General features: G+C 34.1%; 1 protein-coding gene across 1 annotated transcript in view; it reads left to right on the top strand.

The window, feature by feature from the left end:
- Nucleotides 1-215: 215 nt before the first annotated feature.
- Nucleotides 216-26,924, top strand: part of LOC109090263 (receptor tyrosine-protein kinase erbB-4-like) — a 145,961-nt gene continuing 119,252 nt past the window's right edge. The window contains exon 1 of the mRNA XM_042716970.1: nucleotides 216-572. Within this exon, the coding sequence (XP_042572904.1) occupies nucleotides 494-572 (79 nt within the window). The 5' untranslated portion in view covers nucleotides 216-493. The remainder of the gene's footprint in view (nucleotides 573-26,924) is intronic.

The following is a 26,924-nucleotide window of genomic DNA, read 5'->3' as shown; positions in this document are numbered from 1 at the left end:
ATAGAAAATAACACTATTTTACATATGAAACTATATTTTATGAAGGGAGTCCCTCGCAGGAGGATTATCCTTGGCATGAAAGTGTTTAAAAGCCGCTGACATAGCAGCAGTGAAAGCAGGTGTATATGCAAAGCAGTCGCTAATGGGCGTGGCCTCGTCTGCTAAAGCGCCTCTTTTGACCATTCATAATTCAGGTAGGCGGTGTTCAGCACAAGGAGGGGCGTGTCTTGACGCTCAAGCCGAAGTTGCGAATCCATCGAGGTAATGAAATGGTTACAAGTCGTTCAATCCGGATAATTAGACACAATTACTTTTCAAAAAACAAAAACAACGCAAAAGCAAACCAGTCCGGCTGTGTTTACTGTAACAGAATGTGCTGCGGAACGAAGACGTGAGTGCGCGCGCTGGAGACGCAGACGCTGGACTGTCAATGCCCGGATTCTCTATTGATCATGCTAATGTATGGAGATATAACTTCTTAAAATAAGCAGAAATGTGGTCGGCTCGTTTTCCTCTCTTCTTCTGCCTCGTCTTCATAACTGTGGTGGTTCAGAGGAGCAGCGGGCAGTCAGGTGAGTGATAGTACCGGTGCGTAAAGGGTCTTGGCAAGCTGCGCACTTGTCCGGTGTGCGCTGTTGTTATCGACTACTTTGCTACACTTAAACGACCGGAGACTGAAAGATTGTGAAGTGTATGCTTTAGGCACAGTGTATCCCCTCGTCTTTATGACGGACAGAGTAGGAATTCATTAGAATCACACATACACACACCATCTCTAGTTTGATTATGCATTTCGTCCAGTGCTTATTTTGTAATATTAGCCAATCAGTAGTCAGTATATGGCACCAGGCAATCTGGTTTCATCCATAATTATCATTTCCTGAAACTGATTGGCTCATTTAAGTATAGCAGCAGAGTATATTTAATATTGGGGATGATGGTGCTGATTAAAAAAATAAATAAATAAATAGTTAGCACTGTCAAGAAATCCACAAGGTATTGTGCCAATGTCACGCAGAAAGTTTCGAGTCAATACACCAAAGCATTGCTGAGATACAGCCTTAGTCTGGCATGCTTGCTGTCAAACTTGTTGACATGTTACATGAGAACTTGGGAATTTAAAAGAAAGCATTTGATATCTCAGTCCAGCATGGTCTGAATATGATCTAAACCTAATTTGGTGAAGGAGTTAGAGAAAAAAAAAATTAAAAAAGAAAAGAAAAGAAAAAAGTTTTTTAAATGCATTTCAAAATGGCTGATGCACAATATGGCCGACCTTAGGTCGGGACTTTAGCCCAAACAATTGAAAAGTTCTAAGCAAAACCAGTAGTCGGTGTAGTCCACAAACTGATATTTGATATCTGACAAAGTGATATCTGACAAGTTTTGTTTCAATAGGCAAAAACATTGCAAATATTTTCCACTTCCTGTTTGTCAACCTCGCTGCAAAAAAAAAAAAAAAAAAATAAAAAAAAAAATTGTGTTATATGTGAACGGTTTGATTAATCAGATTGATTTTATTCAGTTTTGACAAGAATAGTCTGAGTGTGTTCTGAACCAAATTTGATGAAGAAGCACTGTAGGTGGATTTTTATGAAATTGAAAATGGTGGAAATTGCATGACTTAGCATGTTCCAAAGAATCAGGGGCAATAAATGAATAAATAAATAAATAAACATAAATTAATAAATTAATAGTAATAATAATAATAATAATAATAATAATAAACCATTTAGACTTTTGAATGTTTCAAATAAGAAACGTAAGTGTAATTTTGACCTGTTGGTGGAGCTTGAGAGAACGAGGTGGAAACGCCAGAATGGCCAGTGGGAATGTTGAGACTCTTCCCAGTCACTGTGATAAATTTCACAACTTTATATCATGTGGTTCTATGTGCTGTCATAGACTTCCAGTCAGGGGAGAGTCTATTTTAATGTGTCGATGCGCGTAAAGGCGCTTAGTGGAACGCAGCGCGGGAGCGCGCTCAGCGGAACGCGCGTTTCCTGCGCGCTTGGCATCGAGCTGCGGACCCCTACGCTGTGTTCAAATAGCTGCTCAGCATATTTCTGCATCCCTACTGTAAGAAACGAACTCAGCGTTGGCGGTGCATGAATTAAGTTTTGTTGTGCAGTGTATGAACAAGGAGAAATTTGGAAGGAGTTTATCATGACACAAATATAAGTGAGCGTTATGACGCAAAACGGTGTTAAGCATGTATCCAGAGAGGCAGACTTTTGCTGTTGATTTATGTGTTTTAGTTCTTATAATGAATATAACTGTTGACTGAATGGGCAAATATCATCAAAACATGTTCACTGTTTACCTCAAAAGAAAATTGTGATATCATTATAGTGATTAATATTCTCAGTTTACTTCTGTTGCCATTATCATTCTCAGTGCATTACAGTAAAATATTATTACAGTTTTTTTATAATCTAAAAGTACTGAATAAAATCAGCATTTATAAATATATAATATATAATAATATATAACTAATAATAATGATTTTTTTTTTTTTGCAATTTTCATAAGATTTGTTTATAACAATTCATTCATTCATTCATTCATTCATTTGTTTATTTGTTTGTTCGTTTACTAGACATGCTTTTGGTAGGTTTAGTGAGATTTGCACAAATATGGATGAAATGTTCTCATACTATAATCTTTACTCTTCAGTTTGTAGTTCAAATAAATAACATGACTGAATTGTTTATGTAATTGATTGATTATAGGCTCATGGTCACAATGCATTTCAATCGTGGTCAGAATGACATGCTAATTGATTATCTATAGTTTGAGATGATACATCATTGTACATTAAAGATTATTTGTATAATGGTCAAATTACTTCAACTGAACAAGTGAATGCATCTTCTTGCATTTATTGCTGTATTTATAAGGTGAAAGTCAATTTGAGGATTGTAAGATCACTATAGTACCAAAATGTTTTTCATTTACTTGAGGCTATTTGTGGAAAATATATATAAAATCCCCCATGCAGAAAACTCTTTACAAATTATTTCAGGGTCATCAGGTTTCATATTTTTGCTGTTCATTTTTTTTTTTTTTTTTTTTTTTTTTCTCTCTCATACATTTTCCTTTATATCTAATTTCTGCTTCAGCTCACTCAGCCTGCAGATAAATGACACAACATCTGACCCAGGCTGAGATTTGACATTTAAGTTCTAAAGGATATTGACTCGGGAATGCAGTCAAATTATTACTCAGCGTCAACTTGGATTAAGCTCCATTTTAGAGCCAGAATGAGTCTCCCAGTAATTAAGCTTGTCATTGATATGGTGTCTAGACATGAATATTTTTTATGAGCAGGAAATGTTGTTTGCAATTTCAGCCAAGCCTAATCCTCTTATTAGTAATTTGTTTGTCATGGAGTCATAACTTTACACTTGTTGTCCATGTCTTACAGTAGAAGGACATTTATTGTGGTTATGTGGACATTTAATGATTAATAATGTTTCAACAATAATCTTTTGTGATAACATTAATAATTATTATATTCCACAATTTCAGAACTGCAAATTGTGATTTTTCAAAATATCGTGAAACCTGCCAACATACACACACACTAATTGATTTTAATTGGCCAATTATATTTACTGGCTTTCAACTTTATTTTGTTTGCTTTTTTCAGGGAACTTCAGAGTAGCCAAAATAATTGTCCTTTTCACTAGCTTAAGGGTTGTTTTTTTCCACCACTTGACATTCTTCTCTGAAAAGAAACGCCTGCTGGTCTCTTTCTGTGCTTCTGTCCATTTGCCTCTAAGACATCGTCCACCTCCTTCATCTTCAATCTCTCCTCACTGTCTCTCAGTCTTTCTCCATCCTCTCAGAACTGTTTGGCTCATTGCCTCTTCGTCAGCTGTGATCCGTTACTTCCCATACTAATGTGATCATTTAAACAGGCATACAACATCTGAAACTGAGGCAACAAACTGCATCTAAAGACAGCTCAAGTTTTAGCCTGGATTTCTGTAGGTTATTTCTGATGTAGCACAACCTCCTTGTCTTTTATGTTTGCTGTTGCTCTGGCCTTTTATTATTATTCTTCCTCCACATTTTGAACAGCTATAACAATAACTGAAAACACTTACTAGACTTTGCGTGCATGAAGGATCTGTGGCTAATTATATTTTGTGTAATTATGGGATAGATGGGATGTGTGGTTGCCTAGCAACTAGCAGTTATAATTTGGCAATATTCAGAATGTTCTTTTTGAGTTTGAAATTTCAGAATAAGTCCCTCCCTTTTTTTTTTTTTTTTTTTTTTTGGTAGTCTTAAGCCTTGCGTTTTCATTGAATGTTAATCTAGAAATTCAATGGTAAGAAAAATGCAACTCCATAGACTCCAATGTTAAATGTTGTTTATGCTTGCAAAGGGAAAATTTGTACAATTAGATTATTTTTACACAATTTGAAAGTATTAATAATTTTACTGGTGGTTTCTTAAAGATGGTTTTAATTGAAGTTGTCATGCAAATTTTCTGTGTTGATGTCTACTTAATTTGACTAGATTCTACAAAATGACTGGTGAATTTGTGACAAAATACTGTATATTTTATTCTGTGTACTAATTTTACTAATGACCTTACTTGTCAGCATGCAAAGATATGGAAAGCATTTCCTCCTCCCTTTTTAATTTTGTTGAGCTGTTTTATCAAAAACTATGCATGGTTATATGGATTAACAGAAAATGATAAATATATATATATATATAATATATATATATATATATATATATATATATATATATATATATATATATATATATATATATAATTATTGTTATTATTATTATTATTATTACTTTTTTTTTTTGCAGATTAGTGTTCGGGTTCGAAACACTGGTCACTTTGTCCCCTTAAACTCTTCCTTGTGTGCCAGTGACCTGTAATAAATGAGCATGTGCTCAGAAATGGCAGCTGTGGTAGTTAATGGGAGAGAAGGGTAAAGAGGGACTGAAAGAGAGAGAGCAAACGGGAGGGAGCGATAAGCGATTGTACTCCAACATCTCCGTGCCTTCTTGTGTCCATCAAGCCTCATGACCTCTCTTCTGTTGCTCTGTTTATGTGAGATACAGGGCAGATGTCACGTCGCAATCCTATAGAAATATCACTGCAGTTTCTCTCAGTTTAAAGGTTCATAAAACTCCTACTGTGAAGGTTGGGTGATAGTGTGTCACCTTGGATTACTGGTTTAAAAAGACCTTGTGAGAATCTATAATCGTTGCTTTATGTTCACAGTGGAGAGCTCATCACTTATTTTCCTCAATGCAGTGAAAGTTTTGGATGAAAGGAGATCAGTTAAACTGTACCACGAAATGAGAGGTTTAACTTTATAATGCAGACTTGAATTAAAGTAGATGCTATATTTAAATTAAGAAAAATCTTGTCACGGAGCACAGCACTTTTACTGGCTCACTTGTTTAAGTCTCTAACTGAACAGATGGATCATTTTTCTCATGCTCTTTCAAATCATTCTGCATTCAGTTGAGCCTCTTTAATGCTGGAGTCTACCATATGGTTTTACTACCTATATATAGCTGGCCACTGCTAAAGTCTAAGGGTTGGGCAGTGAGTTATTGGACACCCCCTTACTATTTGAATTCATTTCTTATTTTATCTCTCTGGGATATCCAGCACATGGAATGATGGGAATTACATGTAGCTGCTGGGAATGGGCTGTACAGTACATTGCATGAATGTAATTTAATACACATGAACAAATTAATGTTTCACAGAACTATAATAACTTGACTGGGGGCACAGTCTAAACCAAGGCTGGATTATATGATTGTATGGACCATGTAATGTTAGAGTTCTGGTATACAGTTTATACCAAAGTATATGTGACCTTTAAATTCAAGTGTTACATAATTCATAACAAATAAGTCTCACATTATCTTTTGGCTTTGGTAAAATAAAAATTACATGAGGCGCTTTTCATTCGTTGGATTATCCAAAGTTATCATGACCACTTAGATATGTGTTGGTAACACTTTACAGTAGGGTCCCATTATTTAATGCTGTTGAAATTAACATTGACTGAGATTAATAAATGCTTTAGATTTTTGGTTGAAAAGTATAAAAACTTTTATGGTTAAAGAAAATGGTTGATCGCTTCGCTAGATAAGACCCTTATTCTTCGGCTGGGATCATTTGAAGCTGCATTGAAACTGCAATTTAGACCTTAAAACCGGTGGACCACCATTCAAGTCCACTATATGGAGAAAAATCCGGGAATGTTTTTTTCAAAAACCTTAATTTCTTTGCGACTGAAGACAGAAAGACATGAACATCTTGGATCGCATGGGGGTGAGTAAATTATCAGGACATTTTTATTCTGGAAGTGAACTTTTCCTTGAACTTGAGCATCGCTGATAGCAGAGAAACAACCCGGAGCTCTGAAACCTCTTTACATGGTCTTTTATGTGTCATAGAGAAGTATCTTCATCATAACTGTATAAAAACATCACATCTCAGTGTGCAAGACATACTGGAGTGCTGTCACAAAATGACGTCCCTAATGGCATCAGTTTCTCTGAAAGATGGCATTTGTGATTTACCGGAACATCTTAAAATGTGCTGTACTTGTGTACTTGTGTCTAGCTGTGCGAAAAGCATTACAGCTGTATTCTTTTTCTGTGTAGAGAAATTTTAGAAAATGCACTGGTTTCTTTAAATATGTTAGGAGCTTATACCTGGATTTGTAATGTGTATGGATTTATGTAACTGAGTGGTTAAACTAACAACTATCAAATATCCTGATACTGACCAAGCCCAGTAGTTATTTAAATAGAACCACTTGTATTTATTTATTTATTTATTTATTTATTTATTTATTTATCATTTGTTTTATATTTTTATTTATTTAACATTTGTTTTATCTTTTTATTTATTTATTTATTTAACATTCGTTTTATATTTTTATTTATTTGTTTATTTTTACTTTGTTTATATGTATCTTTGTTTGTTTATTTGTTTATACTTAATTGTCATTCTCTCTTTCTTTCTATTTATTTTTGGATTTGTTGGGGGAAATTATGAAAAGGTTTGTCTTTTATTTGTTTATTTAAAAGGTAAAATAATAACAGAACACCTTTGTCTTTTTTGATTTATTCATTTTAATTTGGATTACTCCTCCTGTTGGTATTAACAGAAGGATGGTTCAAACATGAAGACCTGCAGGGCTTTTAGGATAGAGAGGTTTAGGGTGTGTGGTTAATGACATCTTTCACCCGCCATCTGCGTCTGCCTCATTTTCAGAATTGGAGTCAATTCTTAAGGATTCATTAGTGAGGGTTTCAGCAGAAGAAGGCAAGAAGAGAAAATGTAGAGAATAAACAGAAGTGCGATTTACAATTTGAACTCATAATTTACTGAGAAGTGAAGTCATCAGACTTATTATTTTATGCCGCTAAGTAAGTAAGTAAGTAAATAACCTCAGCCTCAAATTGAATTAATGACTTGCTAACAAATAATCTATTGATTTTTGGTGGCCTCCTTTGACTTTGCAACCCCTCAGAACACCGTAGTAACTGCATAACAACACCCCTACAACCACTCATGGACACAGCAAATGGCAGCAAATTGTAGTCTCTTCACTTGTCAAATTTTAGTAAGAGTTTTGGTTATAGTCCAACACTGATTCCCTAGGGAATGCGATCTTCATATGACAATGCTAATTATGATAATGGTGGTGATGATGATGATGATGATGATAGTCATTATTCTGTCCTTTGTGGATGTGCTGTGACTGATGGTTCCAGATGTTAGAATGGATTTGAGCAGCCCTGAAGGTGGTTGAGGAAAGAAAAACAATATTTGGGCTTGAGATGTCATTTGGAGATATATAGCATTATGGTACTGAGATCTGATAATGATGTTTAATTGATATAATAAAGGGAACAATGTAAGATTCGATATTATTTCACGGTTGTAGACTGCGGAAATGAATGCATTTACTTTTGAGATTAATTAAAATATATTTGATGCTGAAGGTAACTGCAAGCTTTTTATAAAGTTTATCGTTTACTTGTTTTTGTGATATGGCACTCCAAAATATTAGTCAATGGATTACAGAAATTACATAAGTAATAGAAATGAATTAAAAGTAAGGTTTTTGTATCTTTAATATGTATTCTTAGAAACTTTTTTTTTTGCGTTTTATTATTATTTTTTTTTATGACAAATAAGTACAGATTTTGAGGAATTTACACATAGTAGTATCTGTACAGATTTTAATTAAATTATATATATATATATATATATATATATATATATATATATATATATATATATATATATATATATATATATATATATATATATATTGTGTATACACACACACACACACACACACACACACACACACACACACCACCTATTCATTTATTTATTATTAAAATTCAAGCAAAAACCTTTTATTGTAAAATGAGAATCACCCTTGGTTGTCACCCTTGGAATTAATGCGAAATGAAAAAAATGTCAGAACATATTAAGGCAATTAGAATTTAGTAGGAAATTGTACTTAATTATCATTAAAATAATGTCACAATGTAAAATGTTAATGGTCCTAGAAATAGGCCTTATTGTCTTTATGAAAAACAGAATCTCTTAAATTTGCCTTTAATTTGCAAGTGACATTTTTTTTTTTTTTTTGTGAAATTCACCATAATAGTTTTCTGCATTTATCTTCACTTTAGTAAGACTTTATGGGTGTGTGTGTGTGTGTGTGTGTGTGTGTGTGTGTGTGTGTGTGTGTGTGTGTGTGTGTGTGTGTGTGTGTGTGTGTGTGTGTGCGATTGGATTCAGTTTGCTGCAGTGATATTTATTAAAACATGCTATATTGTTGGTATATTATTAGAATGGAGTGTAAACACCCATACAGAAGAGTCCACACTGAAACTGCCTTCCTAATTAGGCGAATTAGCCAGAGATCAAAAAGGAAAATTAGTAGCTCAGCGCCACATGTTTTGTGCTGAAGTAGCCTGTGCTCATTTGCATGACAGCACATGTTGTCTGCTCATTATGGACAGCCCTGACAATATGTTGCCCGATTGGACAGATTGCTCATCAGGAGAATCCAGGTCTTGCTAGCCCACCTGGGACCCAGTAGCATTTTAATGATGCCTTTCAGCATTCAGGAAGAAAACATGTACGTTCTGTAATCTTAAGCACATTTGCACAATCATGCGAATTCAAAGTATAAATTGAAGTTGAGAAGACATGCAAACAGATATAGAATGACCTTTAGTGTGAATACACAAACACAGCTCTTTGTGCTGGCTGGATTAAGCCTTTATTAAGTTGAAAATTACATTTTTCTTTGTATAGTGCAACAGCAGTGATTCAAAAGTAAAAAATACATTCATTTTATCCAAATAAATGATATATAAACTTATTTTGTGCTCTGATATTAAGCAATATTGACATAAGCTTATGTAGGAGCAACAAGTCAGTTGTGTTAAATGGCCCATAATGGTATGCCAGTGAAGAACTACATTCCCTATGAATCCTATAAAGAAATCCACCAATCATAGAAGTTACCATTTAAATTAAAAACTAGATGCAAAATGAAAAACTATTGGCAAAATAACTCTGCTGTGATTGCCCATTCCCATGAAGCACTGCTATATTATTATTATAAATAAATAAAACACACACACACACACACACACACACACACATATATATATATATATATGCATATGCGCATGTATGTATACTTATTTTATACTTGTGTGCTGTAGCCAATTACAAATATTATATACTATAATTACACGTAATATGATATATTAATATTTATATTATAATTTTATAATATTGTAGTCAAATCTTTTTTGTTTATGTCATTTGCAGTGTTTTATTCATTCGTGTCTACTGTCCAATTCTATTTTATGTTTCATCTTCCAATTAAAGGTTGCAACGTTGTGATTTCTCTCTGGTTGGTTTAGTTTGTGGCTTAAGTCTTCACTGAAGAATGTTTTAAAGCCATTGTGGAGAAAATGAATGGGAAAAACACTTCCGGAACCAGGGCCGCTGGCAAATGTGTGGTCACCGTTATGCTCTATTGTGCCGTGACAGGCCAGTGTTTCTGTCATCACACACAGTTCTGAGCCACAGTGCTCTTTTATAGTCCTATATTTTTCCAGTGCCAGTCATTTGACACTAAATCCCAATTTTACAATTAATACTAAAGCGATTAATGGTCTCAAAGGCACACTGATGTCTTACATGCTGCTTTCTGCCATATGTGGCCTGTGATCTGCCCGCTGTGAGCTCAGTCGAGTCTTACTCTGGGCTGTCTGTCACACTGGCTGGCAAAAGAGCTGTTCTTTGTGAAATGGAAGTGTCCAGCTGGATGTGATGTTCAATTCATCAGCTCCAGCCCAGGCCGGTCTTGATAAATGACATGGATGTTCTCCTCCATTGCATGCGCACACACAATGACACAATCTAAGCCACAATTGTTCCCCTGTGTCAACCGTGCAATTAACTAAGACATTTTTAGGGCACAAAGGCATGGAAATAAACTGACTTTTAGCTTTAGTTTAAGCTTTGTTTTATATATTCAATGTAAAATATGCAAATACAATGCATACAACAGAAAAACAGTAAGGTACCAAATGTACAGAAATAGAAGATGAAGAAAAGGTACAGTTATTGCAATAACCACTTATTGTATTAACATATATTTTGTGCAATATTGTATCACATGCTCTTTCTTATAGCTTTGACATTTAGGGAAAAGTTCTCCTCCCATGGAGAGACACTTTTAGCGCAGTTTAATCATTCAACAAAAAAAGTCTTTCAGCAGTTCTGAGTTTCATATCATTCATGGCGTCATGCATCTTCCTGTGCACTTTGGGAAATCTTACTAAAGTCAGACCTTATGATGTATCTGCCATTCTTTAATAGCATATTCTCAGATATTATGAAAGTTTTTGAAGTCATCTTTCAGTTGCAAAGAAAAGTTCAGCTGCTGTTATCGAGAGTAATGTTACAGCACTGGTCAAGCACCTATAGTCAGATACCGTCAATCACATACTGTACGATCTTTCAGAAATCATTCTGATATGCTGCTTTGATGCTCAAGAAACATTAAGTATCAGTGTTAAAAATGGTTGTGCTGCTTAACAATGTTTTTGTGAAAATTGTGATGCAATTTCTTCATGGTTTTTAGAAGATATAATTTCTTTGAAATTATTTGTGTAACATTCTACAAGCCTTTATGTCGCTTTGCTGGATATAGTTAAGTAAGTAAATAAGTAAAAATAAAAATGTTTACAGTTATATGCTGTCAAGACTCATGGAAAGTGTCCATACATGATTTGGATAACTTTGGTTTGGTTGCTTTAATGATAGAATTTGATGATAGAATACTTCACAATTTGTCAGTGGAGTACTAGACATTATTAATTTCATGTTGTGAAATTTATTCTGAAGAATGAAATATTGTGCTTCGAATGACTCTAAATGAACTGTGAGAACTAAATGAATAACTCTCTATTGGCAAGAAGCATTCAGTATTGGCAGTATCGCAGTGTATTACTTCTGCTATCCATTATAGCTTCCTGACAAGTAACCAGTGCTCCCTCGGTTTCGTCTTCACCTTGTAATGGTGTTAACCTCAGCTCTCTTTTTTCAGGCAGAGGGAGGTTTGTGTGAGGTGAGGCAGACTCTTTAACCATCCCACAGATAGAAAGTTACCCTCGACCTCTGAACAAACTGACAATGTGCTATTTCGGTATCCCTGCCTTTCCACAGGCTTCATAAGTCAGAGTTAAAATCACTGTCTGAAAGTGCATCATAACTTCAAATCCAATAACAGAATTTTTCATAACACAAACATGCTATACAGAATATAGTTATAATGTATCTAGGCTACTTTTTACAATAAGTTTAGAAGAGCAATAATACACAAGGTAATCATTAATCATGTTAAATTTGTTAATAATAACAACTATTATTGTTGTTGTTGTTGTTGTTATATAAATCAATTTTCTATATTCTATATATGCTGAGAAAAGCTCAGAAAGGAATTATTTGTGACAATAATAGGTTGTAAAAAAAATATTATTATTATTATTACTACTACTACTACTACTACTATCGCAATATTTTGGGTGGGCATTTCTCCACAATTTTAATGAATGATCTGCTTTGTAAATAAATGTAGAGCTTCAAAATGTGTTGTTCTTTAAATAGTCCTCAAACAAATGCTAACTTGTGTTTCATGTGTGCTTTGTGTTTGATTAATAATCAGTATTACCACTCACACATAAAGGTTTATCTTAGGTTTGGTGTGGTCAGTCTATTTAGGCTCCGCTTTGTGCTCTTGTATACATTACTGTTTTGTCAATACTATTTTACTCTTCACTTTTACTATATTAGCATAAAAGACATTACTGATTTCTTTCAGTGACAAGTTCTCTTTATTAGTTTTTCAAGCTCAATCCTTGAAAATGTAGCTGTTATCATGAAAGCAGCAGCTACACTTTGTCAGCATTGATAAAGCAGTGCGAGTCGTGTGAATTTGTCTGATATAACATGCATCTTACAATCAAAACAAACACATTTTTCTTGCCGTTTCCACATTTGAACCATAAAAGCCCAAGAGGCTCATTTATGCTTTGATATAGTGCTTTCATGCCTTGTGTTGTTTTGAGTGCAAAATCACACAGCCACAACTATTTTATTTCATTTTATTTCACTAGGACGTAGAGCTCATATACATTCAAAAACTGTTTTGATATATATCAGTATAAAGTAGAAGGTTTATAATGAGGGACTTTAGATATTGGACTGGCAAAACATGGTATTTGAATAGTCATCAAAGGAGAAAGGTGTTTTTTTGGTGTAGTTTCGACATCTACCAGCAGAGGCAAAAGAGTTACTGTGTTAACCAGGCAAACTTTGACCCCTTTGATATTTGCATGCATCTAAACACAGTTTGAAATTTGACACAAATATGACTCTATGGTGCTAAAGTACTATCACTGTTTGTTTGTTAACTCTAATCGGATGGCCACTCACTGTGCTGAATGCCACGAGCATAAGCTCTAGCTCCTAATTGGCTCGGCTTCAGCTAATTGCGCACTCCACTGGGAGGCAGAGCTGCTTATTTCAATAAGGGTAAACAAGCTCTAGCATTCCTCTAATGGTCATGTTTTAATTAGAGGAAAGTCCAACACATGTGCTGACAGAGCATGGTAGAGTAGGATGGCAAAACAAAGGGTGAATCAAAAGGTCCACGAACAAGGCTATCTCTGATGGCCAGCCCACTCTATGCGCATTAGCACATTATTACTGATAGAGTTTCCATGCAAACATCGCACGAATCACATCATAATTTGCCTGGTTTGTAAACTTGATCAAATTAAGTTCCTCTTAGAGTTTATGAGTCGTTCTGAAAAAAATATTACCATAAAAATATAACATGGTAAAACCTTGGTGATAATGGTGGATAATCAATTTGGGTTTTTCAATTCAATACACTAATACATTAATAAATTACATGTATGTAATTTTATCCAAATTGAATCAAATTAGACAAAATTGCTGAAAATTTTATTTACACAATATTCAAAATTAACTTAAGTGATCAAATGCTGATGAAATAGCTGATATAATATTAGTTTGTCAAATTTAATTTACACATTATTCAAAATTAACTCATTTTAAAAAGATCAGTTTTCAAGTATTTTCTTTATTATTATTATTATTATTATTATTATTATTATTATTATTATTATTATTATGTATCCTAAAGTGTCCTTTTTATGAGTATGGTAGTCAAGCAGTACCACAGTGTACATTGCTGTCTTTTACGTTCACCAGGGATACAATTATTTGATCAAATATCTAAATAGATCAAATATCCTGTTTTAAAGTATTTTAAAATGTAATTTATTCTCTTGATGCAAAGCTGAATTTCAGCATCATTACGCCGGTCTTCAGTGTCACATGATCCTTTAGACATTTTTGTAATATGCTAATTTACTGTCACTTTTGATAATTTAATGAGTGTTTGCTGAGTAAGATGATAGACTCCAAATTGTTTAATGGTATTGTATATATCAGTATACTGAGGTTTTACCATGTGATAACCTCACTCAACGGTACCATAGCAGTACTTTTTTTTGCTTCTTTCTCTTTCTTCTTCTGTTAAGATACCAATCTTCAGCATCAACTATCATGTTTTAAGGGTAGTTGGAGTGTGTGAGAGAGAGATGTTTCTTATTATTCTGTACTAGTTTCTTCCTCCTCCCACCTGGCAGCAGCTGAGTCGCCCATTAACCTGCATGTTGCCCAGGAGCTCTTAAATCTCTCCTCAGCACTTACTGTGAAATACTTTTAATCTCTTCTCTCACTCTGTTGTTTAAGACTGATGTACTGTAGTACCAAAGCTCTGTTTTCTGTTGGCAACATAATTTGCTTGTCTGCATTTAAACTGACTGTTTTCTAAATGTCTTCTAAATTTCTCAGTATACTAACTGTTAGGACACACATTCAGCTCTGACGAGAAGCTATTAGAATCTAACTGGGGCTACTATAAGGCTACTATAATTAAATACTCTCTTATTAAATTCCTTGTTTCTATCAGAAATACATCATAATAGGAAAGTGAAACATGCAAATAATAACTTGCTATATAGCATACTTAATACTTAACATAAATGATCCTTATTGCAGAAATGATATGCTTAAAAAGTGAAAACTGAATGTAATGTTTTCAGACACCTAATTGCATGTTAACTGCAAATTAGTGGAAATTTAGTATAGTTTAAAAACATTTATATTAAATGCAGTTAGCTGGATTTTACAGTGTTTTTGACTCAGTTAAGTAGGACTTAAGTCTTTTATGTAAAATTATAATAATTTTTTCATGTAAAAAAAATATACTCATTATTACTTCTATGTCCATTGAAATGTGGTTAAAATGTACTGCCGAATGTATTGACAAACATTTATGTTAAACCAAAATGTCATGTATTTATTTATTTTAGTAATTGCGTATTTGTGATGAATTGACAATTTAGTATACAGAATTTCAAATAACACATTACAGTTCAAATTTTACATGTGCTTTTCTATCAACGACTATAGAAATACAAAGACGAATAACTCCTATGCTTATGGATTGGAGAAACTGCAACGCGCAATATTGTGGGATAGTCCCGCCTTCTAAATGAAAGACCCTATTGGTAAAGTCATCACTGTAGCGGCTGTTAGAAGCTCCGGTTCCCATAGAAACCGGAGGCTAGAGCACATTGCACAGTCATAAGCGCATTGGCTGGTCTAGCCTGAAAAATAAGCTTTTTAAATGCTATTTGAGCATAAGAAACAACATTCATGGGGCAGTTCATTTCAGATTTTGTTGCTGATTTGAAATGTATAATTTAATCGCAGTTTTTGAGATTTATCAGAATTCTCCCATTCATTTCAATAGGACTTGGTCTTGTTTGAGCTGCCCGGAGGTGTTGCGACTTCCCTTGAAAGAGACTTTGTTTTCTGTGTTACTTAGCACATAAAAATAGTGTACTTCTTTAAAGATTATTGAAACAATAATTTAATGTACTTTAAGGTAAAAGTGTAACTTTTTTTAGAGTATGTTTAAAGGGGTCATATGACATTGCTAAAAAGAACATTATTTTAGGTGTAATGCAATTTGTTTATGCAGTTTAAGGTTCAAAAAACATTATTTTCCACATAATGTACATTATTGTTGCTCCTCTATGCCCCACTTTCTGAAACACATCGATTATTACAAAGCTCATCGTTCTGAAATGCAAGGTGTACGCTGATTGTTACGCCCCTTATCATACTGTGATGCCATGTACCAGTCAGACAAAACCAAAACAATAAAACCCATTATAAACAAGGCATTTGTTGCATCCAGTGGGAACATAATTACTGATTATAATGACTTATACTGTCTTTTTACGCGTTGCGTTGCAAATCGCGTTGTGTAAACATAAAACCATGTCTGCTTTTATGATTGAAGAAACGACAAACAACAAGTGCTACTTTACACTGCTCAAAACTCGCATTTGAATAATCAGTGGCAAATCCTTTACATATGAAAACATACAGATTCAGTAAGTACGTGAGTCAGAAGCGCCAGACTGTCCTTGCAAAGTTGGATTTGCCCCACTTTATAGAAACACTTTAGACACCGGCATTATAGGCTACTCTCCCAGGAAACAGACCTTATCCTCCGTAAAATGCGCTGCACACATCTGAATATTTGGGTTGAGCTGTTCTGGAACAGTGTTGTAAATACAACTTAACCACTGATTTCCAGTTGTGTCCTCTTTTAGAAGGCCAAACAAAGTATTTTCACAACAAAACACACAGCGTCTCCACAATATGGCGGCGACAGCAACAGCGAGAATAAAAGTTACGCTGCCTTTCTTTGCGTGAACATTTAGGCAGTGTTATGCAAATCTTCCCACATCGTGACATCCCACATTTATTTTTTTCAGAACATGGCTACTATGGTAAATTTTTCTAATAATCTTGTTGATACAGTGCTTATCCACAAGCAATATTACTTTTTTTCCAAAACACATTTCTGGTGAAGTATTACATTTGCTATTAACTCAAACGTCTCCCCGTCGCCGAATAAGTTTTGTAAGATGAATGGGCACAATTGCCATTGGTACAAATGCTATATATTAAAAAACATTACTCACGGGCAGTCACATATGTTTGGAGCAATCGTCATAATGCACTGTAAGATATCACATCATATTTAGAAGTTATCGTACAGCTGTGCTCTATAGATGGAGCGCTGATATGTGGGTTGGTGTGTGTCGAGCGCTTTCATGCGCGTGTTTGCCGTGCAGATCAGAATCAGGATTTATGGGTGTAATAATGGAAGCTCAGTGCCGTCATCCTACACATTTATCTGTCTAAGCAGTATCTAATGGCCAAGCGAAGGTTGTTTTTGTGCAAACATGCGCATCGTGGGTCAAAGATAAAAGCAATGCTGCAATCTGCACGCCCCCACCGTGACCCAACCCTTCATCATTGCGTCCTGATCAACATCAGGGCATCCAAGCACAGTCTAATTTCTTATCTCAGACAACAAAGCAAGCTTACTCCAGTGTTATGAAAACGCACCTTTAAGAAATGCATCTTTGCAGGTGTCTTTCGAAAACAAGCACCTTGGATTTCTCAGACGTTTACGTCTTGTTTCAGTAGGATTTTGTTACACATTTGTTTGGTCTCAAACTGCCGCTACATCTTTTATCTCTGCTCGGCACTGGTTATATCAACCCCTGTCTTATTCGTTCCCTATTGTTTTCTCATTCTTTGTCATTTCTGCTTTTCATCTCTTCCCCGTTTCATTCAGCTGGTGATAAATGGTTCCATTCACGCTGAGTTTGTAGTAAACAAGATATTCATTTCTGTTACTCAGCTATCCGCAGTCTCGCTATGTCTCCATATATGCCTTCCTCAACTACATTTCAATCACATTCTGTGTCTCTCCCACAATTCCTCAGTCTTTCAGATTTTTCCTTCAGTCAGTTTAGAGTGAGGAACATTGCTTATTAAAGACGTTTCAATCAATACAAATTCTACTCCATTTTAAGTGGTGTAACAATAGCTGTTTTCAAAAGACCTAACAATAACAAGCTGCATTCTCCGATATGTATAAATGAGCAAACACAACATAACTCCAAGCTCAGAAATGTTTTTCTTTAGCAGAATATGAATCTGTTTAATGTTACTGTTATTACTAATAGAGCTTTTACTAATAACTGAGTCGAAAGAGTCTATTCATTGTTTTTATTTATTTATTTATTTATTTATTTTTGCATTTTGTCATTTTATTTCTTTTTAGTTTTGTAACATTCCTGTTTATCATTTATTTATATATTATTTCAGTTTTCAATTACTTATATGTTTAGCAATTTTATAACAATTTTATAGCCTATTTTTTTCAGTGAGTTGCCACAGCAATTTTTTTTTTTAAAGTTTGAGTTTTTCATCTAATATGTATATTTTATTTTATTTTATTTTATTTTATTTTATTTTATTTTATTTTATTTTATTTTATTTTATTTTATTTTATTTCATCTTTTGATTTTAAATAGTCTTGGTTAACAGCAACACTCAATCTGTTCACACCCTAACTGTTATTGCTAAAGTTAAATTATTAAATAAAAATGAAATATTATGTAAAAATTTTACACAAAATTCACTACATATTTTAAAAATATACATACTGTTTTTCGCCAACTATATAGTAGTACTATATAGTAGATTTATAGGATTTCAAATGCAACCAAAGTATCATTCTGACTGACTACACAATGTTGCTGATGCAGTGCCTCGTCACGCTCCTGGCATTTTAAAAAATGTGGCGCTTCCACTGAAAACAATTGATAAAAAAATATGCTTGCCTTAGGAAAAAATGCTTTGGTGGACACATGGCCTAACTTTACTAAAGCAAGTAAATAGTTCTTATTTAGTAAACTTAGTAGTGTTGAACAATCTAGTCAGTGCAAAACATCTGCTGCTTTTAATGCTGTAGAAAACGCTGTTATGTTTGCATTTAGAGTTAGTGTTTTTACAAAATTCCTTGACTTAATTAAAAAGTTTTCATAATCCGCTTTTATATTCTTTTATTATTCTATTATTTTATTATTCTCTATTAAGCATCTGCATGTTTCCATGGTGCCCTGGATATTAATGGATTACAAGCATGGGTGGCCTCACCATCAACGAAGCAGTTCTCCTGCTACCACGATGGTGTTGACTTACTAATGTGCTAAATTATCAGTATGAAACATGATGGATTTATTGTCAGCTGTTATGCAGACAAGTGGTTAAGATGGAAAAGCAATAGCACCTCGGAGACTGTGGTTCTGGACTAATGAGAAGAGCAGAGATGTTCACTTAGCACTTACACAGTTTTTAACATAAGAACACATGCACCTGATGAAGCATGAGCTCTGTGTATATAGATGCAGACTTGTTTTCCCATGAACTTCACCTTTTGGAAGGGTTAAAGAATTTAGATACAGTAGCATTATCTTTTTTTTCATTATTGAGGGATTTGTTTGCTTTGGTGAAGTTAACACATAATAATCCACATGGCATCCACATGAGTCCATCAGTTAACGTCTTGGGAAGGAAAAAGCTGCATGTTTCTAATAAACAAATCCATCAAGACATTTTTAACAATTGCTTCTGGCTAAGAATTGTGCTCAGATCAAGTTTATAAGTGAAAACAGTCTGCAGTTCTAAACAAATATGTTGTAGATTTTGATTTGAAAGGGCAACAGGAGATGTTCTTTCTCACTGGAGGAAGCGTCATTATGCATTATAAACTGGCATTTTGGCCAGAAACAACTGTTTAAATTTAAAATGTCTTAATGATTACCTTGCTTCTTATAAACACAGTTTTTCACTTCACAAGACATTCATTGATGGACTAGAGTCATGTGGATTACTTGTGGAATACTGTGATGTTTTTATCAGCTGTTTGGACTCTAATTCTGACAGCACCCATGCACTACAAAGTATCTATTGGTGAGCAAGTGATGCAATGTAATGTACATTTCTCCTCATCTGTTCCTATGAAGAAACAGTCTCATTTTGTTTGGCCTGAGGGTAACTTTTTAGTAAATGTTCATTTTTGGATGAACTATGCCTTTGCTTTCAAAAGACAAGAAAGGTAGATATACACCACCATTCAAGGGTTTGGTGTTTTTGGTTTTTAAAATAAAGCAGTATTATTCAGCAAGGATGCAATTAATAGTTCTAAAAGTGACAATAAAGACTGAAAGAATGCTGTTAAAAAATGCTGTAAAAAATGTATCATGGTTTCCACAAAAATGTTAAGCTAAGCAACTGTTTTCAAGATTGATTTACATTGTATTATACAATGATTTCAGTGGAGATCAGTGGATTTAAAGGTATTTTTGTAGGTCATTTTTAAGTGCAGTTCTTCATCTTCTTTTGCTGTTTTGGAATGTCTTGAAGCATTATGAATAAAAATGATTTTATGGGTTTTTGCTGATCTAGAACTGCCTGACAGAATAATTCATTCTGATTCGGCTCTGATGTAAAATCAGCACAGCTGGTTGCATAATGTCCTAATGCACAATTTACAAAAATTCATTAGATTAAAGTGACAATGCAGAAAAGAAATGTAATTATTGAAAGTATAAAAATAAAGAAGCTAATGGTACATTCATACAATATGTCACATACTACATTAAACACTACATGTAAAGAATCATGTGGGGCCTGAAGGCCAGCACTCTATGTAGTGAAGAATGACATTTTGGATCCTTTGTAAACACTTATTTGATCAATTATAAAACAAACTTTTCTGAGATGCATAAGAGTATTGTAATATAAAGTTAGCAAACATATACTGTACACAGACAAATAGACACAGAGAGCGAGAGCAAGAGTGAAAGAATAACCTCTTTATGGGATCTAATATTATTGGTTTATGGTCTCATAACACTTATCTTTAGTGAACAGACCTTACTCAGTGTGATCCAAGACAATTGAGTCTTTATTAGTACATCCACCTGGTCCCTATAAAATCTTCTAAACAGAGAACATTCTGCCAGATGCCAGGGTTTACAGATGCAGCATTAATGTTGAAGTTTATTGATGACCTGCTGACCCCTGTTGTCCAAGCATGTACTTTTTGCTTTGGCATGGTGCTGCATGCACACTTTTCACCAGTTAGTTTAATTATTCAAAGCACAGTTACCAACAGCTTAGCTTCTCTACAAACACGTCAACAAATTTGATATACAGTACCTGCTAATTACAAAATGGCATGCAGAAATGTCACTACTTCTTTTTCATGCTGATTTTCTGGGGAGGGGGGGGGTGGGGGGAATATGCTCCAACATGTTCTGAAATTTCTGTCACTAGAGTTGTAGCTGAACCTGACAGCCAGCGAACACCATATCATGTTTTTTTTTTTTTGATGGAAAAAGATGCAAGCAATGTAGAAGGTGCAGACTGACCAAACTTAGACTTTGATTCAGATTTAGACATGAATGTGTGATTTCTAAATATTGTTACTGCATGTTGCAGATTGTTGAGATATATTGCATTTAACTATTTCAGCCTTTCTATTTCAAAATTCCAATGCGTTGCATACCATTTTTTATTTATTTATTTATTTATTTATTTGTTGTATTAATTTGACATTTACTAGCAATTTATGAATGAAAATTGTTTTTACAGCTTTTTTTTTCAGCATTATTATTTGTGCTTTTGTGTCTTTTATTTTAATAAAATTAAGAACTCTGGAGTTACAAAACTCTTTTAAATCTAAATGTACACTGTAAATGTTTTATTTTTGGTTGTACATACTGTAAAGCAATGACTATTGGAGTGCATTTTCCAAGAAAATACTCTTTCAGTTTGCCTTCAAAATTTTGTTTTTCTCTTACTCTTTTTGTTTGAAACTTACTAGGCATTTCTGAGTGAAATTTTGTTGTTGTGTTTGTTGTTGTTTTCGGTCTAAGCCCAGTGTGTAATAGAACTGAGAGAAAAGATACTTGAAAAACATGTGCCTGAACAAACAACTCACTTGTGTGTGAACTCTTATGTGAGCTCTCTGTACATCCTAAGCCGTGAGCCATGTGATCCAGTTATTCACTGTTCTATCTAAGCATGCTTGGAATCTAGGCATGCACTTTAAATAACATCTTTCAAGTGACAGTAGCGGGGAGAGTCAACACTTGTAATAGTCACTCAGTGATTCACTCGGAGGAAATTCTCTGCTGATTGCTCTTCAGAAATCTGGAGACTCAAGCTGGGAAACCAAACTCCCAAAGTAGCAGTTTGAGTTTCCTTCTTTTTGATTAATATTGATGTATTTTGTTTTTGAAGATAAATTGATATTTGATCAATGGCACATATGTGCTCACATTGAAAGTGTACTCACATGTTCTCGGTACAAGATAGCAGTGAAACAAGCACAAACTATTTCCACAATGTTTATCTGAACTCAGAACAATTTACCTGGCATGTAAAAAAAATAAATGTTTTATACATTGTCAGCAGGGCTGTATAGTGAACTTAAAAGTAAAAAAAAAAAAAAAAAAAAAAAAAAAATTTCAAAATAAAAAATACATAAATAAAATACAATAAAATAACCTTATTTACTTTCAGCTAATTGGCAAGACATAATTTCTCATTTTTGTTAAATAATAAAAACTAAATCTAATAGATAAAAATGTATAAACTATATAAACAAATATAAAAATAATAAAAATGACAAAAACGCATCAAAACTACTAAAACATCAAAATTCAAGTGAAAAAAATAATATTAATATAAAATATAATTCAAAATATTAACATGAAAAGAAAATAATTATAGTGTATCTATATTAGTAAAATAACACTGTAATTGTCAAATAGGCCATATGAAAATTTTTGTGAAAATATCTTCGATTATGCTCTATTTCATCTTGTAGCAGACTGTCAATCACAATAAATGTATTTTTACACACTACTTAATAAAAACAGGTTAAAAAATGACTGTCTGTGGAAAAGACACATAGCTTGTGGATTATTTTTTCACGTTGCAGGGTTTGTTTTACTTGGAACACTAGCTGGACTACTGTATATGGAAGATCCCGGGACAGGATTATTGACCCGTGAGCCTGGGATTTATGCTCTGGTGGTCAGGCTTGACAAAGGAGGGGCTCTCGATGTGAGATGTGATTAAGTTTTGTGACTTGTGTATGGCAGAATTGCAGGAATGATAGATCTGAAACATGGGCAGATCTTATTACACCACCTGCCCTTTACATCATAAAGCAACAACCCCCCTTCATCCAAGGTCACCAGCAAGGACAGAGGTTAACGTCTTAACATCTGGTCTGGAACATTCCTGCTCTGAAAACGGGAGGATCTAGAGCTGAATTGGTGTGATTGACAGATTTATAGGCATGTGGGTTATACACATGTGATACAAATATAGCATCAGTATTTATGCACTTCATTCATCACACTATCATGCTGTGCTGTGGTTCTATGTGAAGAAATCATAAAATTTAACACTTGTTCCCCAAGGGAGTATCCATTGCTCATTTGGTTTAATTTTAGTGAAGAATGCATGCTGTTAGAGTCAAAGGTGAAGTGTCTTGTCTAAGAATGGCAGTAAATAAAGTGACTCTTCCTATATATAGTTTAGATCACCTTTGAAATAAATTTGAAATACGTCATTCAAAAGCTTGAGGTTGATAAATAATAATAATAATAATAATAAATAAATAAAAAAAAAAACTCTCCCTTTTACATAAAAAAAATGTTTTTTGGGTTCTTTAAATCATGTCATGAATCATGTGATACCTTAATAAAGATATGTCATATATGTATATCACATACCTAGAAGGCAACATTTAAAATACAAGAGAAAGCGATGCAGATTTACAACCAGATATTTATCCTTTATCCATTTTGTTGACTAAAGTATATGTGCATGTAATCCTCTTATGAGCCCTACATTACTATAAATAATCTTAGTATAAATGTTTCAGCTTTCTATCTGAAAGAGGAAAAAGGGTCAAATCAGTATTGATATGTATAATTATACAATTCTGACCAGGAGGAAAAATGTCCACTCATGAAGTGCTTTGAACAGTTGCTAAAATGACCCAGCACTAGCTATGTTTTAATGAAGTGCAAACTGGCACAATGGAGGTGAAGTCAGAGCTAGACAGAAAATCCAGGAGGCTTTTGTGTTCTCAAATCAAATCGTGTCGCTATGGATCAGAGTTTTAGTTCTTGGATACAGGAGTCCTTGCTAATACAGCAAGGATTTTACCTGAACCCTATACCCCACAAATGCAACCTGTTGCTCTGTGACAGCTAACACAACACAAACATTCAGAAATGGCTGATGAATACCTCCAGAATATTCTGCAGAGAAATGATAACTGTAGAGACAAGTGTAAAAGTACCGTCAGTAAAACTAAGTACTGACATAAATGCAATATGCGAAAGCTTTTTATTTTCTACTTTAACATCTATTCTATGTACTGGTGGTTGGTGGTGAAAGCAGCTACAGGTTGAAGTTGGGGTACTGGATGTTTTTGACTGTCATGACTATCCAGTTTGCCCATTTAAAGAGGCATTCATGAGAGGTCCCCTCAATATGAATCAACAAAACATTGGTTATGTCTTAACTATAGACTAAACAGATTAACTGTGTTATGTGTTTTCCATCTCGTATGTTAAAACAGGAGCATTTAATTCCCCACCACTTAACAGTTCAACAACACTATTACAGTCATTACGTAAAGGTTAAGAGTAATCCGCTCTGGTTTTCCATCATGATCTTGGATAGTAAACATATAGCAAACTTTTCTCATGATTATCATGACATAAGAGCTCAATGATGAGGGAAGCCTCAATATAGCTGAACATAAATCATGGTAAGTGGTGTCTTTTACTTGCTGGTGACCTCTAAGCTAGCTAAAATATTCATGATACTCATGGCTATGCAGAAAGGGTGTCTTTGTCCTCTGGAGTAATAATGACAGAGTCTAGGGGTAATGCAATAAGAATGAATAGTGCCTACTGATGGTGTTGGCTATTTGCATGCGCTCTATGTTGTTTTAGCACCCAACCACCTACAAGGGTTGTGCAATATTCAGTAGAAAACAGGATGCTGAAGTGGATTTGTATTTGAATATAAAAATAATTCAGAACACACACACACACAAATTGTCTATCCCCTGTGAAAAGGTACATTGCTCATTTTAATTGTGAGTATAACTTGAAATAAAATCAAAATATTAGATGAATAGCTTACACACACATACACCCCCCATACACACACACAAGTTGATTTACAAAAATAAAAATTAATTAAAGCTAAATAGAAATAATAAAGAAATTGAGATTGAAATTTAATAGAACAATGTTAAAAATTAAAAAAAATGTGAAAGATGTTAAATTGAAAGAATATTACTAAAATAACAAAAATTTTAATAAAAACTGAAAATATAAAAATAAATGTTTGTTTTTCAAAATATTAATAAACATACTGTAATGCTAAAATGACACTGTTCCTGTCCATCTGCAATTAATTTAATTAATTTCAATTTATATTGAAAAAAAAAATCCAGTTTATACAATTACTGTCACACCAAAACATCACAGATATGAAGAACCACCATAATATATGTGTTTTAGAAGCTTTCTTAAATGGACTGCTAGAGGCCTTAAACGCCTCTGGCTGTACCGATGTCCAGATTAAGGCGCTGAACCCTCTGAGAACAATATTTTTTCTTGTGCCATGGGAGCTATTTTCCCTGAGCTTATGCACAGTGATGCAGACTCCTCCATATATGCTGTGACACAAAAGGCTGCCGGTGCCTGAAGCAGCTCATCAAGATACAGTAGCTGCTTTAGTGCTGCCTGTCAGCCAAACAACGTCTTTATCCTCACCTCCCGCCCATTTACAAGGCTTCCTGGGACTTTCATTATGTACTCTGACACAATCGAATGGACAGATGAACTGACAAGGTCTTTAATATGACCGTAGCAGTGCCTCGGGAAAGAATCCTCACACTCCTCGACACAGAGAGCTGGAGATGGACTGAGCTAAAACCCTCAGCTAATTGTGTCTGTTTATCTGTCATATAGCTCTTTTTACTCCTGAAAACATAATTCATATCATTCTAATTTCATTATTGATTAACGTCTTACAGTATGGAGATGATTTATTTTTGCTAATGTAAGATTTAACAGCATGATTCCTTTTTTTTCTGATTTAAGCAAGACATAATTGAACTGATGTACTGAAATAGAGAAGATAATGGTCAATATTGAAGTAAACAATCTGTGTTATTATGGATAATAGGCATATTTGTCGTTATCTAGACAATTTATTTGCCTTGTCCAGTGTTCAGTGTTAACTGAAATTAAAATGATTAAAAACTTTAGAATTTTTATGCAACTAACTGAAATAAATGTTTAAGGTGAAGTCCTAAAATCACAAAAACTTGAAATAAAATAAAAATGGGTGAAAAGGGATGTGTCTATATAAGCAACTAGCTGAAATAAATAAGTTTAAGTCCAAAAAATCCATAAAAAATGACAAAAGAACATAACAAAAATTTAAATTTTAACTACTATTAAACTTGAACACTAAAAATTTAAAAATAAACGCTAATTCAGACCATTAATAAATTGTGTAAATAATACTAAAATTAGTTTTATATTGTGTGAAAATCAGTTCAATATTTCTTGTGTAAAAATACATTTCAATTGCTTTAGATGTTAAATATGTACTCTGGACTAGGAGTGAGATTTGTAAACACATTTTTTGGGGCAGATGAAGAAGTATCATAGTCAGCTGTATCATCATTCAGCATGCATTCACAAATCCTCAGGCTGAGGCACAATTTTTCTGGAAAAGAACTAACAGATCCTCTTCACTACGTAGTCTCCAGTGGCCATTAGACATGCACTTCACCACAGCTGTGATTTTTGTCCTGTATGTCTATGAGCCGCCTTCTGTCTCGCACTACAAAGCTCCATTAACTGGCCTTACAGTCGTGCTCACTTTTTGGGCTCTAATTGTTGGTACACACTGCCTGTGGCACCTGGTGTGTAGAAAGGAGCCCAAATACGCCGAGCCTCCATCAGTTGCCATGGTTTTGGAAAAGCAGAAACTGTACTCTCAGAATCTGCCAGTTGAATAAAATGTTAATGCTTGCTTTCAAAAACTTGTGCTTAAGAAGATTTTTTTTTAAAACAGTATGATAGACCAGCGGTTCCCAATCCCAGTCCTTGCGCCCCCGCTCTGCATATTTCGAATGTATCTCTTTTCACATGCTATGTTTGTTCTATTTGACCGTAAGTGCCCTACGAAGTGGACATCACCGGATATTCCG

Source organism: Cyprinus carpio, chromosome B1 (assembly GCF_018340385.1).
Source record: "Cyprinus carpio isolate SPL01 chromosome B1, ASM1834038v1, whole genome shotgun sequence".
In the NCBI taxonomy this organism is placed as follows: domain Eukaryota; kingdom Metazoa; phylum Chordata; class Actinopteri; order Cypriniformes; family Cyprinidae; genus Cyprinus; species Cyprinus carpio.
The sequence above is the reverse complement of the archived record's forward strand: the minus strand, read 5'-3'. Positions and strand labels throughout refer to the sequence as shown.